At 45.3% G+C, this 19481-nt stretch overlaps 1 protein-coding gene across 3 annotated transcripts in view; it reads right to left on the reverse strand.

Moving 5' to 3' along the window:
• TESK2 (testis-specific kinase 2) overlaps positions 1-19481 on the reverse strand; it is a 101805-nt gene that overhangs the window by 21935 nt on the left and 60389 nt on the right. For all 3 annotated transcript variants that reach the window (XM_019531333.1, XM_019531334.1, XM_019531335.1), the window contains exon 5: positions 7360-7506. In XM_019531333.1, the coding sequence (XP_019386878.1) occupies positions 7360-7506 (147 nt within the window). The remainder of the gene's footprint in view (positions 1-7359; positions 7507-19481) is intronic.

The following is a 19481-nucleotide window of genomic DNA, read 5'->3' on the forward strand; positions in this document are numbered from 1 at the left end:
GAAAAAGCAACTGCTTTGGTGCAAAGAACTTTTTCTAGTGGAACCGAGTTCAGAAATGGAAAGGGTGACAGCAGGGCCAGCCAGGGAAATGAAGAGCCAAGCTGTCCTACAACAGGCTATCAAAAAAAACCCCTTCCCTCCTCCACCCCAGCTCTTGGTAGGAGCTGCAGTGCAATGAAACATGATGGATTTCAAAGCTTTCTCGCTGAACATCCCCACAAAGATCTAGATGCCTTGTTTCTCCAGGAGGTTTTACACAGCCCAGCAACACCATGTCCGACTTGTTTTCCTTTTTAAATGGGGGAGACACCAGATATTTGCTCTGATGAAAGGGAGGTGCTCTGTGTATGAGCTCGCAAGGGTTAACCAAGCTGTTTATGCAGAGACAGATGTGAGCATGCATAAAGCCCCTTTTGTGCATTCGGGGAGCTCCACATCTGCTCTGCACAGCCCGACCTGGCTCGGGCGAGAGCTGTGGTCTCCTCTCTGTTCGACGTAAACAAAGATGGAAATAGACTCACGAATTTGGGAGTTAAAAATAAGCCAGGCAAGCGAAGAGCCTGCTGCATTTTGTTCTTCAATCTGACACTGAGCATGAATTCCTTTGCGAGGGATTTTATTCCAGTTCGTATCAATATCTTCATTAACGTTCTTGCTGTGTCACCCGCTGGCCTCTGGCAACTGCTCCTCAGTCCAACAACCTGTGCATCAGCTGGAAGGCATCAGCTGGCTTCCTCCTGCCGGGAACAGCGCAGACAAGGAGGCGACCAACAGCAATGCTACAGTCCCAGACAACTCTCAATCGCCACAACAGCACATTTCCTCAGCGACACAGTCCCGGTTTGCGTTTCAATGCTTTTCAACCGACTCTGCTACGACTAGAAATAGTTGCTGGGTTTCTAAAGTAAGCAAACAGCACATCGCATGAAAAGACTGCAGCGAGCCCACAGCTTGCGTAGGGGAAGCTGGCAGCACCACCTATCATTAGGCTGGCCTAACGCTTCCTATTCTAAGCCCCCGTTTCCAGTTGCTTACAATTCGGTTGGGCGGCTTGGACTGCAGCTTTCTCAGCTCCAGACCGATTCAGGTTGACAGTGGCCCCAGGAGCGAAACCCTCTCTCTGAACCAAGCTAGGACACGGCACACTCTGCCCCGTTAAGTACTGAGAATTTTTTTCTCTGAGAAACAACTGCCCTCTGGCTTTGGAGGGACCTGAAGCTTGGCAGGAGGTGTCCTACCCTGCAAGGATGAAGGCTGATATCCACATGAAAATCCACTCAACTGGACCAAGTTACAAACCTCTGGAATAACGATAGTTTGCACAGTCTCTGTAGAGACTAGCAAGAACTGGCAGCTGAGCTCCCTGGAGACGGCGTCGACAAGAGGCACGTGCCAGCCTGGGGCTGGGCAGGACTTTCCATGCAATGGTGGCTCTGGCCTGTAATAGGCATTGCTAGACAGGTGAGAGTCTCTGCCCCGTGTTCACGACGACTGCTCCCGGATGGGGCCCCGGCGGTATAGAAGACAAGCTGCTGAGTTGAATGAAGAGGAGGCAAGGACTGGACCAGCCTGTGGAGAGGAAGCATATCGAGATGGGGTGCCTTGGGGGTCTGGAAAACAACCCTGGGCAGGCTGAAAGCCAAGACAGGCAGTGGTTGGAGAAACTGGGAACCAGTAAGGTGGGGGAGTAAAAAGACAGAGCTGAGATGCGGGCAAAGAACTGGGACTGGCTGGACAAAGACTGGGAAAAGGAGCCTAGGGTGGCAGGGCTGACAGACTGGAGGGGTAGCTTGGGAGGGGAGCGAGCGGAGGTCAAAAGGGAGAGACAGACAGGACGAGGACCTGAGGAAGGCAGATATGGGATCTATTTGGGCAAAGAGACTGAGGACATGGAGCTGGTGCCTAGAAACTAGGAATCACTAGACAAGGAAAAGCTTTGGGACTAGGAGAGGCCCAAGGACTGAAGAGACGAGAAGGAGCTGGAATAAAGGCTGGGATGGGGAAGAGACAGGACAGAAGGGGTCAACCTTGGGAAGTGGGCAGAAGGCCTCAAGATCCCCATACCTATTCTTCCTCTGCTGTCAAACAACTGGTGAAATCTGGCTCTTACCTTCCAGTCATGCTAGCCCATGGAAATGACAACCTGCTACTGCTGTTACTCCCCCAGCTCAAGCAGCAGAGGATCTCAGCATCCCCAGCCTGCTCGAAGACAGCACCAGGATGATGCCAGGCAATGTTTCTAGTTTGCTTTCTGGTTTGGTTTATTAAAAGGCTAGGAAGTTGCACAAAACCACCCGTAATTAAGTGTGCATGTGGGGGGGGGGGAATAAGGTTGTGAATTCAAGCATTCAAGTTAAGAAAGCAAAAGTTTCCCCATCAAACCTGAATTCAGTTCTCTTGGGTGCATTCATTACAGTTAAAGGACTTTAATCATCTGATTATATAGCACATTTTTCCACACAACTACCCTTGCCCAGAGCCCAGGAGGGACCTGCTCTGGGATGAATCAGAGCAGTATGTGAAGGAGACAGTAGAGCTGAAAGCAGGACCCCTGGTTCACTTGTTGCAGAAGCTGGAAGATGCGAGCATGACCTGGGGTGGCCCAAAGACCAGGGATGGCCACATGGCACAGACACCTGAACGATGTGCTTGCAAACTGGATTTTCCCTCTGCCTCAGTGTTCTCGCACTGTGCTAGGAAGTTGCTTAAACCAGGACTTTTCAGCTGTGTGGTGCTCCTTATCTGCAGGCCTACCTTGAGACCCCGGGGTCAACACAGCTAGCGAGAGCCATGCCTTGCACACAAAGTGCTGCAAAATGCCAAGCACTCTGAAAAAGTCAGAGTGTCCCGAACAAGGTACCCCATATTAGGCCCTCCTAACCCTAACCTCTGTGCTTGCAAAATGGCAACAGAGACCTTCATCTCACTGGGTTACTGTGGAAAATAAATGCATCAATATTTCTGAAAGTACATACAATCACAATGAATGTCACAGAAAGCCCCTCAGAAAATTTATTACCTTGTTTTCAAACCCGAGTTTGAGGAGTTCAAGGCACAGAAACACTCCTTGCTTAGCCATTACAGGTGGATGAGTTTTTCTGGGGTACACAAGAACCCAGCTTTGTCCAGGGAGACCTGCTCCTTTCCACACACCCTGTTACGCACCTCACTAGCCTTATTATATCTGGTCATCAGCAGAGAAGACAAGTGCTGCCCAAAAAAATCACATTAGAGAATTTGTCCACTGGTTCCTTCACAGTCTTTCAAGCGTTTCCTGTAATACGTTTTTGTTTCTCTACCATCTTTTCTAAGAGACATCCGCATAGTTAAGGCCATAACCTGATGTACTTTCGGGTGGTTAGAACTTGGAAAAAGGTCTGACGATTGAGGCAAAAATTTTCCATGCTTTTTTAATATGTGGCAAATGGAAGATGTGACCCACCGGCTCCGAGACAGGCTGTGCTGCAGTTTAGATATGGAACGGCGAGCAGCATGTGACAGCCATGGAGACCAGCTCTGTGAGTCAAGGGCTGTTTAAGTGTCTGCGTCCTGCCACTACCTCTCCGCTGGCCTCATCCTCTGACTGGCAGCATCGACTCTTACGTCTGATCACCTCCCTTCCAGGGACACAGGTGCACACAGCCATGGAGAGGAAAGAGATATGGACGTACTGCTGCTTCAACCATCCTAAGTGCCAACGGAGCTCAAAATAGCTCTTGCCCTAAATCAACCTCTGGTCATACCTCCTGCATGCAGAGTCAAGATCCTCACCCCTCCCCTTCACCTTGGGGGAAACCCACAAGTCAACTTTTATCATTTAAACTATGTGACAAAAAGAAAATCTGCATAGTATCTCACTCCAGGACCTTTCCCTGCCCCCCGCACAAGGCTTTTATTTTTGTGAGGCATAGCACCATTGATCCTCACATGCCCACAGAGAACTATTGCTACAACCAGACCTATTTTTGCTGCCGTCGCTGATGGAGTACACAACGTTCAGGAATGGTAATTACTACAAGAAAAAGCAAAAGCAATCAAAGTTTGCTAGAAAGTGGGGAAAAAGGTAAAACAGAGGAGAAATCTATTCTTGCCAGTTTTTTTAAGCTGCTTCGATAAAAGAGCCTGCCCCCTCTATGAAGAAGTCCTTATGGAGGTATATTTTTGCAGAAGGATCTCAACCCATTTCGACATAACAAGTAAAAGGAAAAAGAAAACTGATGAGCGGCTGCTCTCGCCTTGACTGGTACAGCCGGCTCCAGCCATTCAAGCGAATCTCTGGCTGCCGCAGCCCTTCCAATGTTTGCAAACACTCAAAATCCCTTGTGTTTGCCCTCTTTTGATTACCAGGATCATTGCTTCAAATGCTGCTGCGTTTGGAAAGAAAAGTGGGTCAGTTACAAAGAGCTTTCAATGGTGTTCCTGCTTAACCCCTGCCAACCCACGGCAAACCCTGCCACGACACTTGCTCAGAGGCTCGAGCACGTCAGATCTTTCCTGAACTGACATTAAACGTTTTAACTGCAGTGCTAATAAGAGTGGGAGCTTGTTCCTCCTAACAGTGAACAATTAGCCACATCCTCATGAGCCACAGCCAGAAGACACCTGATCTGTGCAACCCATGTCTCTGCTACAGTGATTTATTGATTCTCCCCCACCCTGCCATCATGAATTGCATCCTTTCAGGTGAAGGAGAGTCACCCATTTACCATTCAGGAGGAAGCATTTACAGAACAACTGGTTTCATTTACAGCATATGTCCCTAACAGATCGATAACGCTGCGCTGAAGTTCACAGACATCTGGAGCAGGCATTTTGTCCAATTTTCTTCGCAAAAACTGAAGATGAGCACTAATTATTGCTCAATGTTTTTTGTGGAACAGGAGGGCCAGGAAGGGAAGCTCACAGCACAACTGATGGCTCACACTTCCAGCCCCCACCACAACCTGTCAATGCACGTTATCTTCTGTGTTTGAACAAAGAGCAGAACTGCCAGTTCTGTGGGGCAAGGCCCACGTTTTGCCATCGCGCTTTCCGTTCCCAGCAGCACAGATGGGTTTGCTGTTGCGCTCGCACCAAGCGCTCCTTGGAGCAGTGTAGTTTCTAAATGGCTGTTTCAATGCTACAACAATAGCCAGCATTGAGGGACTGATAAGACAGCTCCCAAGAACTACACACAATTATGCAAAGCTCCAGAGCAACAAAAGCCTTCACAGAGGACTTGGAAAATGGATTTTCATATGACTGGCTACTCCGGCATGTTTGCCGATTCTGAACACTGCAAGCACAGTGTTTTCCCTATGTGACATTGGTTCTTTGTGACAGACCACCCTAAAACTCCTCAAAAGCCGGAAGAATAGCAAAGGATACTCTTGAGCTACATCTTTAGCTCATCAATATTGTGCTTAACTTGACTAGACAATTTGAAGTAACAGAAGTGAAGTTTTTTGATAAGTCAGGGTCAAACATCCAACTCATCCTAGAAATCCCTGAAGAGTTCAGGCGAGTTATGTTTATAATTAGGGACCTACCTAAACTGCAGTTTCACAGATTTTGTGGGAACAGCAAAAAACATTGTTGCGTGCAATGGCCATGATTTCCCATGAAACCAACCCAAAAAAAGCAGTAGGGACAGACTGAGCAAAGGTTCCCCCCCAGTCAGCAGTGAGGGGTGGGCCACCACAAAATTGGCTCTGCGCCACCAAAAAACCCACTGTCTCCCCACGACTGAGGTAGGTCCCCAATTCCGCTAACCTCCTAAATGAATCATTTCACTCACCAATTAAGTGCTGCCACCTCTGAAGTGAGGACATTTGTTCAAATGCTAACCCTACAGCTACAGAAAAAAGTTTAAATATGACACAGAGAAAACTATTAGCTAAATTTAAACTGCAGGGAGGAATTTAGCAGGACAAAGTTACCCCGGCTAGGAAACTAATCAAGTGATTAGGACTAACCTTCACTCCGGAAATCTCAGTCACCTGCAATTAAGAATGGCATATACTCTGGGTTCACACACATGGGCACATGCATGCACATGAACATGCACACTTTTCCCAGCTGTCAAAACTCCTTCGTTTTACCACTGTTCCAAATTCAAATTATTCCCAGGCAAAAAAAATAATAAACAGGCTATTAACTTTGAAAGAATGCGCCACTTCAGCCAAAACCTTCTGAGAAGTACAATCTAAGGTTTTCTCAAGAACTGGTTTGTGGCAGGTGGACCCTGCAGCATGCAACTCGTGTAGATGTACCCAAACCAGCTTGGACCTGGACAGTACCAGGCAAGCCACAGCAGTACAGACCTCAGCCTGGGCTGCAAAGGCCATTAAGAATCAGGGTTAAGATCTGGTAATTAGCCTAGAGCTCAATGCTACTGCAACCATACTGTTATGCCCATCTTTGCTAGCCATTATAAAGCTACCTGGGGTCATCTACATAAGCTATAGCCATACCCATTGCAGCACAGACAGATACCCCTAGAATACCCCGTGGACAACACTTCCAAAGAGACAACACTATGAATCTGCTCCAGAGGCAGGTCTTTGCAGTTATTAATGGAAAAGTTATCTTGCCTGAGCTGGTGTTGTGGATATCCCCAAGTTATGCTCAGGGGGAGGAGAGGCTTGGTATTGTACTGGTGGCTCTAGCCATTCACATGCTCATATTACAAAAAAGCCAAGTTGAACCTTAACTTTAAAGCTCTTCCCTGGCAACCACATGCCTCTCCAAGTGACTGCCTCCTATTTCCCATACTGGATTTCTCCTTCTCCATAGGACCCTCTCTCACATGGAATTTTTTGGAGGGACTGATGTATTCAACTTTGGTGGAGAGGAGAGGAGGTCTGAAAATAAGAGTGAAGGTTGGATCTATGGCAAGCCCGCACCCTTCCCTTTGGACACACAGCTTGGGATGTTTAAAATAAGAATAAGATTTTAAACTGGGTTTAGAAAAATTTCCCTCCACTCTTCTGGTACCATCACAGGATTTTTATCTAGTTCCAATCATTAGAATTTTATCCTTAAGTAGCCTGAGACTTAAATAAATTAAATGCAATTATGAGCTGAACTTTTCAGCCGCCTTCTCAGAAACCCTAATCCAGACTCATTTACAAGCAACAACCTTCCAGGTCAGTTACTTCTTTGGCTTACAGTCAACTTGCTCAAAATAATTTGTTCTGTGGAAAAGTTTTAATCCTGTGAACTGCATTTCAACTTTCTCACGTTCTTCTAAATAATGTTTTATGTAACAGGGCGAGGAGGTGAAGGACTGGACTAGGCTACTAGTTATATTTGCCAGCAAGGAAGTGCTCTTAGAGAATAATACATCCATTAAAGTCCCCTTTGTTCTATGCTTGGTACCTTTGACGTAAGGTCCCGGTGGAAAATGCCTTTATAGTGAAGATAACTGACTCCCAGAGAAATGTCCCAGGCCAATTTCACCCTCACTGTCCAGGGCAGATGCTGGTTACTGTCTAAGAGCTGTTCCAGGTTACCACAGTTGATGTACTGAAAAGACAAAACAGAATTTGCCATTAATTACTTACGTTAAGCTTGATGTTAACAGTTCAATTGAAAGATTTTGCTGTTGCTGTTTTCAGAAAAATTCTTTGCGTTTGGTATGACCTAGAAAAAGACTCATGTTAATTATTTTAAAATATACTGATACTAAATTCTAATAGGCAGCCACCCCGTACTCCTCTCACAGTAGTTGGATATTATGGTGATGGGCTCTTCAGAAACGTCAGCTATGCAGCCACGAGCCCCAAAGTGTTTTGCAGAAGTTGGTGTCCTAAATACAACACAAAGTCAAAGCACAACAGATGCCTAAATACTGTGTGATGCATGGTACAGTAGCGTCGGGTGGATGTTGGCTCTGTCCACAAATTCAGCGCCAACCAGATTAAATATGCTCCATGTATATAGCTAAGGCTGCACCTGACAGCTACTGAGTGTGCCTGGAATAGATCCTTTGCCAGAGAGAGGCTCTGTAAAGCAATGTGAAACTCCACTCCTCCATAATGTCTTCCCTTCCACCTCCTTGCACTTCCCCCTGACCAGGAGACTGAGTGAAGCTTGCTCAGCAGGGCACATGGCGGTGGGAAATTTAAACAGCTGCACCAGGATTCACAGTCCTCCCCGTAAAAGGTATCGACTTGGCTCCCCTGCACTTTGCTGAGGAAGTCCCCGCGTACCTGGCACACAACGCCCTCTGCCTCCAGCATCGACCTTTCTCCTTCTACCATGATCTGGCCAAAGGTTCATATTTAAAAGTGTCAATATACTATCGTGGCCTGACCTTGCATCTATATTTTACTGCAAGGGGGAAGGGGGAACAGGGAAGTTTCTTCTCACTGCTCCAACCTAGATAAGACATCTGGAAAGAATTTTAAAAGTTGTACGTTTCATTTCCCAAAGCTAGAAAAGACAATATCACGAAAGGGGGCTGGCAATTCTGGTCTAATATACATATTGATGTGTGCCAGTTTTAGGTTCTCTCACCTGGGCAAGGCACCATTTATATCTGGTATTATCAAGTCCAACACAGAATCCATGCTAGAAACAGCTTGCAAGTTCTTTAATTTGTTTCATTAAATTACATGAACAGAAAGTACACCTAAAATAAAGGTGGAAGTGCTTATGAGATTGGGATTAAATAGCATCCTGACAAACTCGAGATGTGTCCTGAAAATAGTGAGATGAAATTCAATAAAAGCAACAACAAAAAAAGGGCAAAACGTAAAAAACCTCAGAAAGGAGAACAAATGCACAGATAAAGAACGGGAAATAGCTGTCTAAACAGCAATTTAGACCACAAAAGGATCTGGGGATGATAGCAGACCTCAAATTAAGTCAGTCAACAATGTGATGCTGTTTCAAATAAAAAGGCGAATCTCATGCTATGATTATCACATGCAAGACACAGGAGATAGTTATTGAGCTCTTCTTGGTATCAGTGAGGCCAGTAGGAATGCTGTCCAACTCAAAGTACCAAACATTAAGACAGTCCTAAACTAGAGAGCGTCTGAAGGAGTTCAAAAAGAACGACACAAAAGTTGAGAAAACATGACCTATAAGGAAAGGTTGAAGGAATTGGGTTTGTTTAGTCTAAAAAAGACTGAAAGAGAGGAGTGCCTGATAACACATAAATAGGCTATTAACAAGGAACACAGTGATCACTTGTTTTCCAAGCCCACTTCCATAAAGAAAAGCCAAGAAAGAAAAATCAGCTTCATTTGTGGCAAAGATTGGTTATCGGGGAAAATTTTCTAGCTGTTAAGATGGTGAAATACTGGAAGAAGCTCCCTAAGGATGCTGGGGAATCTCCTTTGCTGAAGGTTTTTAAGAACAGGTCAAACAAACCTGTAAGGGGCCAGACTGGGTATACCTAGCCCTACTTTGGTAGGGAGCCTGAATTTACAAGTCCTCTTGAGATCTCTTCCGGTCCTACATTTTCTACAATGCACACTTCTCCTTTACACTGGCCTCTTCCAAAGCAAAGAGGCAAAAAAGGCTTTAATATTGGGCTATCAAAAAGGAATGAATGATCAAGAGCCGAGAAGAGAAAAGCCCAACTAAAATCTATTTTAAAAATTCACTCACCTATTGATCATTTGCATACACTAATTTGATAGAAGATATTATAACCAAATACGCAGCACCCTGGCAGAGAGAGCAAACAGGTTTCCAACTGACACTTACTGGTTATTAAGAGAGGGTCCAACTGCCCCACTTCAAGATAAAGACCAGCAGGTGTAAGCCCACTAACAAAAATGCAGCAGAGGAAAGCTAGCTTGCTCCAGCAGCTCCAGCAGGAAACAGTCAGGGCAGTTGCACTGTATTCATAACCCAGCCACTGATTTAAAACAGGGAATCAAACCCAAGTCTGCAGCGCGTGGTGTACAGAAGCCACTAGGCCTCCTAGCAGGAACCTGCCATACTTGGCAAGTGCTACAAAAAAAATCTTAATAAATGCACTGAGCTGCTGGAGACGGAAGTCCTGTTTCTGGGGTCCAATCTCTCCTGCACTCCCAGGCACAGTGGGAGCCTTCCCAACCAAGTTGTCCATGCTGTGTTATACACCATGCTGGTGTCACACACCGTGCTTTCTAGCCCTACACTTTAGCCCACAGGCAGAGGATTTTCATAGCTTTGCCTTGTGGCCCAGCAGGCCTGGTTTGCGGTTCCTCATGCAAATGATGCTGGTTGAAGCAGCTGCAGTGCACGTCATTGCTATAAGCAGTCAGGCCAGCCTGAAGCCTCCTTTCCCCGAACCCTCCAACAATGCCATTGTGCTCAGTTGTGTTTATTTGCTGCTCTGCCCTAAACACAGAGAATGAGAAGGAGGGTGGCCTATTTGCTACTGCAAGAGGAAAAAAAGAAAGCTTTGTTCCCAATACTTGCTGTTTACCCTGCTGCCACCACGAATGAGCTCTGCGCGATAAGAATATGCTGAAGGAGGGAAAGTCGTTCTTGCTCCAGGAACACTGGACTTCATTATGCCCCCGAAACATTGTGGTGCCAGAGATCTCAGACAGAAAGTGCGTACAGCTGCAGCACGGTCCTAGTCTCAAGGCAACGCTGCAGGCATTAAAACAGGTGTTGCACACATGTACTTGCATGCAGGGGAAGAGATTAGATCAGGCTGCAAGCGTGAACACGAAGGATGCTGTTGGGAAAGTTTCGTGGAGACTTAAAAAAATGGAGCGATATTGGCACCTTGTCACAATGGACTCATAAGTCGTGTGTCATCACATGGCAGGGCCGCAGCGGCTGACTGACTGCATCACAAACAAGCTCAGAAGAACAGCAGATGAGTGATTAATTTAATCTGGTTGCTAGATATTAAAAGCAATTGCTATGGGTTTCATTTACTTTTTGCCTCGATGACTCAACAGAACAACGTTATCTTTGGCATAGCACAGATGTTGGCACCGCAGCAAAGGTAGAAGTATTCCCTTCCTACACCTTTATCCATGCTGAAATCTACCCAGGCTCCTGGTGCCAAAGCAGAAGTTCAGCTTGCTGGTTCGACAGGAACAAATCTGTATTGTGCCTCTTCCTAGAGGAGGGGAGAGTTTCCTGAAAAAGAAATCAAACTGCCTCACAGGTCAAACAAGTCAGGGCATTCTCTTGCTTGGTCCTGAACCAGGCCTCCATCATAGCTTCATCCACAATGACAGACAGACATGGGACTCCTTTTCTGCGCTGCAACCAGAGAGAATATTCAAGTGACCTTGGGAGTGAGCTAGCCTGCAGGCCAGCTACAGCAGTGCTGTCAGCCCCACACTGTCAAAAACAAAAATAATGATCAAGTTAGCCCTCAAAATCCCATAGTACGGGCTTAAGTGTTGCATTTCCTTTGCCATCCAGCTTTTAACTTAAGCTTCAGGCTGTCAAGGATTTCCTCTGTGCTTAAGAGGTAGACCCTTTTTTAAAAAAGTAAGTGTGAAGCATCTCAACCACATGACTCCAGCAACAGGGGGATTTTTTTTTTTAAAAGACATTCCAAGTATCACTGAATTTGAGATAAAAGACCACGCAGTGCTACAGAACACCAATGGCTTCTCACTCGGTCTCAGTCTCAACATAAATAAGCCTGTTGTGCAAAAGAAAGCAAAAGTAACACAAATCACCCCAATGAAACCCACTCAAAAGGCACAGATCCCTAAAATCTGCCACAATGGGAACAGCGCAGCTTGTGGCAACACTGTCCTTGGTGGCTCTGTCCAACGCCTTCACACAACTCTAATGCAAGGACCAAGCTCAGGGGCTCAGTGGGTGCATCTACATGTGCACTGACCCACTTTAGTTAATGCACATTAAATCTGGTATCTCCACTGTGAGAAGCTAGGAAAACACACATTAACCTGTCTTAATACACATTAACTAAAGAGCACGGTTTAAGTGACACTTAATGTGCATTAGCCTATTTTAACGTGCATTAGCTAAATAGCACAATTTTTTTAGTGATGCTTTAATAAGCATTAAAACAGGCAAATGTGCATTAAAGTGCATGTGTAGATGCACCCTTTGTGATCAGAGCCATGCATTTCAATTCAATTGCCTTTAGCAAGGCTACCACTGACACTAATCTGCTACCAACCGCCTGTGCTATGACCTCATATAACATCTCATTTGTAATACTCAGGTACTGGGCAAGTGCAGCATAAGAAAAACGTCACAAGCTAAGCAGGACAATTTGAACAGGCTCCCCTCACCACCACAAAGTTTGGTCACACAAACATCAGCGCACAAAGCATGTGTACGAAGTGGCTAGAGGAATCGTGCGTTGAGAGGACCTGGAACATGATGAGCAGAGTGAGAAACAGCAAGTGGGAGAGCTCTGGAGAGCCAAAAAAGAAACAGCGAGGTGGGGAGAGAGCAAGGGATGAATGAACTACAGCAAGAAGCTGAATGAAGAGCCTGGGCAGGGAGCGAGGAGGGGAAAGGGACTAGATTACGACAGAACACAATCCATCAAAGACTAGCGCAAGGAGACAGCAAGCCAAGACATGGCCAGGGATTGTGGTTTGGAACAGTGGAGCTAACGGGTGGACTTGGATAAGCAATTATAATAACGTCACCATGTTACAAGGGCATGGAGCAGAATTTTGGCAGTGTCAGAGGCAAGAAGCTCGCAGACCATTGTTTCTAAGCCTGGAAGAACACAGATAATTTCCTGCATTCAATAGTGAAGGGAAAAATCAGCTCTTCCCATACACTCAACTTGCTGAGTATTCTCAACAACAACAAAAAAGGCTTTAGAAGCACCCTGTATTAAGGAGAACAGAGCTCAGTGTTTATTTCTCCTGCTGTAAGAAGCCAGTTATTCTCTGCAGTTTACTAGGCTGCTGGCTGCAGGACAACCAGATGACTGCAGCCAGCCCACGTACCCCTCTGCCACCTCCGACATAATTAGCTCCTGTGGGAGGACTGGAAATTTCCCAGTTTTTATAACTGCGTTTATCAACTTCGTGCACGCAGGCTTGTTATACCAAGACACTGTTTTAGCATCAGCTCAGATATCAGATCCCACAGGCTGGCATGCAGTGGCTCGATTACGAGATTACATTTATCAGTTTTCAAACTGATCCCAAAGCTCTACTTATTCATCAAGAGATACACAATTTAAAACAAAATACGTTAGTCAACCAGCAGGCCTAAATATCTTGGGATAGTGACTTGGCCTCCTTCATGCCTGAACTGCCCAACACTCTGCAGGCAGTGGACACCTGAGAACGAGCCTCTGCTGGAAAGCACAAGTTTGAGATTTGGATTTGGGCTGGGTATTGAGGGCACAATGCAGAAGCTGGGAGAAGTCCTGTAAGGGAACCAGACAGGATAAGGGATTGGGGCAAAGAAGTACCTCTCACAAGAACGATGCTCAAAAGACCCTGCATGAGAAACCAGAAGGACCCAAGCAATTTGCAAACAGAAGTATGGAGCAGAGCACTGCTGGAGAAGGAGCCTGGACTTTTCCTAGAAGAGATAAGGCCAAGAAGGGTTGCCTTTCATTCCTGCAAGTTTCCAGTTTCTAGGTAACTAAAAACGAAAGAGAAACATGCAATTTAATACCAATCTGATTACAAACACTTACTGATCTACAATGTTCTAAAAAATACAAGTGAAGAAGAAAAGTAGCTCAGTCCCCAAGTAACCTTTCAGAGGATTAAGAGTTAATTACCTACCTACCCCATTGTACTCTGAGAAGATATGGCTTTTTATATAGACAATGGCTCAAATTGCCTCTTGCAACTCAGCTGTGGCCCTGGGCACGTCACAAATTGTCTTTCCCTTCTATAAAAGGTCCCTTCCAGCCCTAATGTCTACCAAACCTATGAAAAGAAGAAGGGTGTGAGGGGATGCTTCTACTTCAAAGGGTCAAGTACTGTGCTGCTCTGGAAAGTGCTGTGTAATGACAACGTTTGTCACCATTCAGGTTTAAAGATACTGGGAGCAAAAACAGGTTATTTGAATAAGAGAAGGCAAGTGTCTATCCCACCCTCCAAATTCTGCCTGCCCAGCAGCTCCTCTGCATAAGACTTTTTCCATGTCCATTCTTCCAACTAAAAAGTATTTGTTCATCTAGTGGCTGTGCAGCTGGAGAGAACATACTCTACAGCAAGTTTCAGCTGCTGGGGTACAGCAACCACAAGGCACTGCTGCAATCTGGGTTTCTGAAGAAAGGTTTGGGGAGGTTACTTCAGATTCACATTCATGCTTGAAATAGTCCAGGAAATAAGTTTAATTTTGCTGGAACCGGAAAACACTCCCAGTATATTTGTGCAAACTGACCTTGATAACCATTTTCCTGCAATTATAGTAATGCAGACCCAGAAAGCAAGAGAGACCCAGCCAAGAAAAGCAGAGTTTGTAATCTGTATGCGCCACCTATGAACAGCGAGGCATGGCCCAGATTTAGGCACAATGAAAAGAAAAGCTTAGATTATAGCAAGCTAGCAGCGGACTAGTCACTGAATTTGCATAGAGGAGGGAAAGCACCTTGCTGCTGTCAAAGGCAACAGAAACAGCATCTCCATGTAAACACGGTGGTTCCAGAGCAGGAGAGGACCGTACCTGCACCCAGACTGAGCTCCTGGTAAACTGCTGTTTTTGAGCTCTGACTGTGCTAGCACTGAAAAAGGAAGTGCAGTTACAGCCAATAACTACCTCCGTGATCTGTGGCTATATTGCCTTCCCACATCCACACTGCTGCCAGCCTAAATATGTTTTTACATCTAGGCTCCACAGAAGCTCTAGAAACTGATGGATTCAATTCCTGCATGACTTCATCCAAGTGACTTAACTGATCTGTCTCCATTTACCCATCTGCAAAGTGGGTATGAGGGTCTGCCTACTGTGTGCAAGCTTTAAAGTAGAAATGGTGCTCCTTGCACATTCAAACAGACTCTATAGACAGGATCAAGCCACACAAACCATGCTGCAGAACACCAGTAGCTTTTTCTAGCCCTGGCAGATGTTATGTGGATATGCCTTAGCATCTTCTTACCTTGAAGGGAACTGTGAAGTTTTACAGAAGTTTATGAAGTGCCAAAAATTCCAGATGAAGAGGGTCATAGGCGCACATAAATAGTCAGTTCTTCCATGAGTATAAGAGCTTCCATTAGTATTAGTAGCTCTTCCACTCCAATAGTAAAGAGCTCTTCCTCTTTTAGTTTGGACAGTTAATAAGCAAAAATAACTACAAACATTTGTCAAGTAAAGAATCTAGTTTTAAGAGAAGGAGAGCGCAGGGGTCTGTAAAACCACTGGAGGATGTCATAAGGAACAGAAAATGTTGAAAGATTCCAGGGTTGACATTAATGTCCAATATATACAAGGGCTGTAAAGCCCATGTGTGATCAGATATCCAAGCAATAAAGGAAAATCCATCCCTGAAAACAGCACAACATCCCCTCTCACAATGGTTAAGAAGCGCGTCTTTCTTTAGCCTGACTAAAACCATTTTTTTTTTTAATACTAAAAATGCCACAGAAGTGCATGAGAAAGGGTGTTCTGTTTTACATGAGATAAGGGAAAGACTGCTCATCTGGGCTCCCAACCAGAGTCAACTTTCAAAAGGCTGAATGCAGCATGCCTCCGGTGCTCAGTCCATACAACACATTCGATGCTCTGGTCAAGCTTCCACCCACCTGCCCTTTTTTTTAAAAAACAAAACCAAAACCAAAAAACCGAACAGCTTTCCTTCAACTCTTATACCTTATTTACATGGCTAAAACAAATGGCTAGACTTTCAAGAGTCTGCACGCCTGGCAGCTCCCACTGAAGCAAGTAGATTCTCATCACTTCTAGAAACCCGAGCACTTCTTTACATGCATATAAATGGATATGGGAGCTTAAATTAGACTCCTCCACTCCTGTCACAGAGTCTGTACTAAGTTAACGTTTCCAGTTAGTGTTTTTTTTTATTTCTGTGCTGCTTTAGATGTGAAGCCCTTTTCTTTATTACAACCTACCATCTACTTCCTGAGCCCTGCTCCCAGCTCTTTCTGGCAAATGCAACTGCCAGGTCCCTTCCTCCTTCCACTCTGGTGATACTCAAGAGTCAGTTCACTGCTCATGTCCTTTAGATAAAAGGAGACAGGACACAGCTCGTCCAAGTCAGCTCTATGCCATTTCCTTAGCTAGTCATGGTGACAAGCTCTGGGTCATCTCCACCAGTACAGTATGCTGAACAGACAGAACTCCCACCCCCTATGGCAGGGGTTCCCAAAGGGTGGTACACAAGACATCTCCTCAGGGGCTACATGGGAGAAGTTGTGTAATGGCAGATGGAGTTGTCATTATCATCATAACTGGCATTTAAGGGATTAAAATATAAAGCGTCTCCCTGCCAGCATACGCAGGTAAATCTGGAAGGGGGTACACAATGAGAGAGTTTGGGAGCCTCTGCCCGATCGGCTCAGAGAACACCAGATAGTGATGGGAGTCTCCCTGCGTGTCCCTGCAAAGCACCGCAAGGACAGGACCAAACACAGCACTCAGGGGTCAGGGCTGGCTCATTCCTCTTGTAGGCCCTGACTTCACGACCTCTTCCTTGTCTCTGAAGAGCAATGAATTACTGATGGACTGAAGTCACGAGACAAAAAGAAAAACCTACAGGAGAGGAAGCAGATGGGCGAGGCAACTTTGTCCTCAAAATAAACTCACAATTGGTCCTTTGCACTACAGAAGCCTCAAAAGCTGAGTGCATGAGTGTGGCATATGCTACGGCACTAAAAACTCAACTATGTATTTACTTTTAAGCAAATGGATAGCCCCACCAAAGGAAACTCCCCGGATGTAGGCAGTAAAAGAAAAACAAATTGTGACAAACCCTTCTGTCCTAAACCGGTTATGTTGCGACCAGGCATAGCAGCTCCAATCTTCCTATTGGAGAGGACTGCAAGCACAAGAGAATCCATGTACCATGGGCCCATCCGGTGACACCAACTCTCACAATTTTGACTGCAAGATCTGCAACATTTGGCCTTTTTTACTGAATTTCTTGATACAAGGAATAGGACAAAACTTAGGTTTAACTTTTCATAAGCTAAGTCTCTAGCCCTCAACTGCGTAGAAAAAGCTTAAGATGCGACGCAAGGAGTCCTCTAAAGTTTCAAAAACAGAAGACAAAAAAATGTTAGGTTTGTAAATCAATCTATTGTTTTTCTGGAAGCCTCCCTGAGGAGATTTAAACTAGTTAAACTTGGCAATATTACAATCATAAGGACTTGGTGCAAACTCCAAATAAATCTATTTCTTTGGCTTGAGCAAGAACTGCAGTCAAAAATGACACACATGCTGTAATATCAGGGTGTGAGAGCATGACCAGGAGGTTCAGCCAGAACTCTCGAGTTCCCTCCCTTTTTTCAGTTAAAAGCAGGCCCTGTTGTGTGATCTGAAATGGACTTTTTTGGTATGTGGAGCACATCAAGCTGTGTTTGCAGACTGAATTCTTTTTGCTTCTTTTAGGAGGTTCACAAAATATTTGGTTCCCAAGGAAAATAATATAAACGCAGCAGAGAATATGCACTTGTCTTAACAACTATGAAATAACTTTTCAGTACTTTACGCATACCATGCTGCTTTTTCTGTGTTGCAAAATGATTAAATTAAGACTAAAAGTGACACTGTTTGTTTTCAAGAAAAAAATCCACATTTTACTACTAAAGTCTTTGAACTACTAAAACTCCTTATCTTATGTATTAGTTTTATATTCTGCCTTTCCCAACAAAGACTCAGGGTGGCTTACAGAAAAGAGCAAAATAACTTATCAAAAGCAAACCAAAGAGCAGAACAGGAGAAACGTATAGAAATTGATGAGAGAATGAAGATAACCTATAGAACAAAAACCCTCAAAAACAACATCCCAGTTTAGCCTTGTCTGCTAAATGCCTGCCCAAACAGGAAGGGTCTTGCAACACTTCTGAAAGATGCCCAGGCTCAGGCTCTGGACAGGGTAAAGGATTAAGGGGCAACTGTTGAGGACGACCTCCTACGTGTTTCCATCAAGCAGACTAGGTGCACTAATGGTACTTGCAGAACGCTGTTCTCACCTGACCTCAGAAATAATGATGCAGCACAAGTAGACACGATCCCTTAGGCATGTAGGGCCCAGGCTATTTGGGGCCTTAGAAATCAAAACCAGCACCTTGAATTGCACCTGGAAAGTTACTGGGAGCCAATACAGGCACTGGACCACTGGAGTTGCACGTTCCTGGCAACCCACCCACTGCTGCAGCTTCCAGACAGCCATCGAGGACAGCCCTGCATAGAGCGCATTGCAAAAATCTAGCTTCGAAGTTAAAGGCATGGATGATTGTGGTCAGATCTGAGTCAGAAAGAACGGGTTGCAGCCTTCTCACCAGATGGAACTGGTCTGCAAGTCACTAGCCATCTCCATGATCCATCAATCACAGCTCCGCTGAAGAGGTCTCCCAGATTGCTTGCTTGTCTGCTGAATCTCCATAAAAAGGAAAAGATCTCTTTTTTCTTTGGGCTACGTCAGAACAGAAGCAGAAACTTCCTCCTTGTGCTAACTGCTCTACAGCACCTGGATGAAGCCACTTCTTCTAGTAACAGACTCGCATGACAACGGTCTCTGAAGGGGAAAGTAGATTGATGGGGTAGCCCTAAGCTACAATATCCAAAACACCCGTTGGTCTGACACAGAGGTAGGCAGTTGCAGAAAGCCACGCTCTCTGGACTGGCCCTGACGTGGTCCTGCCAGGATTAATACCATGTTACTGGAATCCAGCTATGAATCTGCCTTAACATGTCAGGAGCATCCGTTGCCACTTGCAGAGTCATAGCCACCAAATCTCTTGCTTTCATCACTCCTTTAGCCTTTTTTCCAGAAGGAGACGTTTGAGAGGAAAAGAGCACCACCCTACATCAAGTCAGAGTCGTATTTGACGGGAAGGGCTCAACAATTCCCTACCTTCAGCTGAAGGGAGCCAAGGAATTGGATTCTCTCTCAAGCACATTTATTTATTTATTTAATATATGCAGTTTTGGCATATGGTTTCAGCTATCTTAAGGCGATATCATCAGCATGAAGAGCTTGAAGGCCACCAAGTAGCATAGTAAACAGACAAGAGTCAATAAGGTTTGAACTTGTCTACAAAGGGATTTGTTGGCATAGCAAAGGCCCCATCAGTGCCCTGTTTGAGGTGTCCGGTTCAAAAACAGTTTAGAAGTTTTCAGTAACAACATGGCCAGTTAAATCCTGGTCGACTGCCTGTAGGGTCATTGAGACTACAAACACACTGAAGCTTTTGGACAGCTTTGTACTTGGGGATGCTTTTGTTCAGCTTGGATTTCTCCAGCACTACTGAAACAAGGGAGCCTGAGTGGGATACGGAAGGAAGGAAGCTAGAGAAGTTTTTGAAGGTTTTCTAGAGCAGTGGTCTCCAAAGTGAGGTGCGTGCACCCCAGGGGGTGCGCAAGACCATCCATTGGGGTGTGGGAAGAAAATA

This window comes from Crocodylus porosus, unplaced genomic scaffold (assembly GCF_001723895.1).
Source record: "Crocodylus porosus isolate Cpor-Errol unplaced genomic scaffold, CroPor_comp1, whole genome shotgun sequence".
Lineage (NCBI taxonomy): Eukaryota > Metazoa > Chordata > Crocodylia > Crocodylidae > Crocodylus > Crocodylus porosus.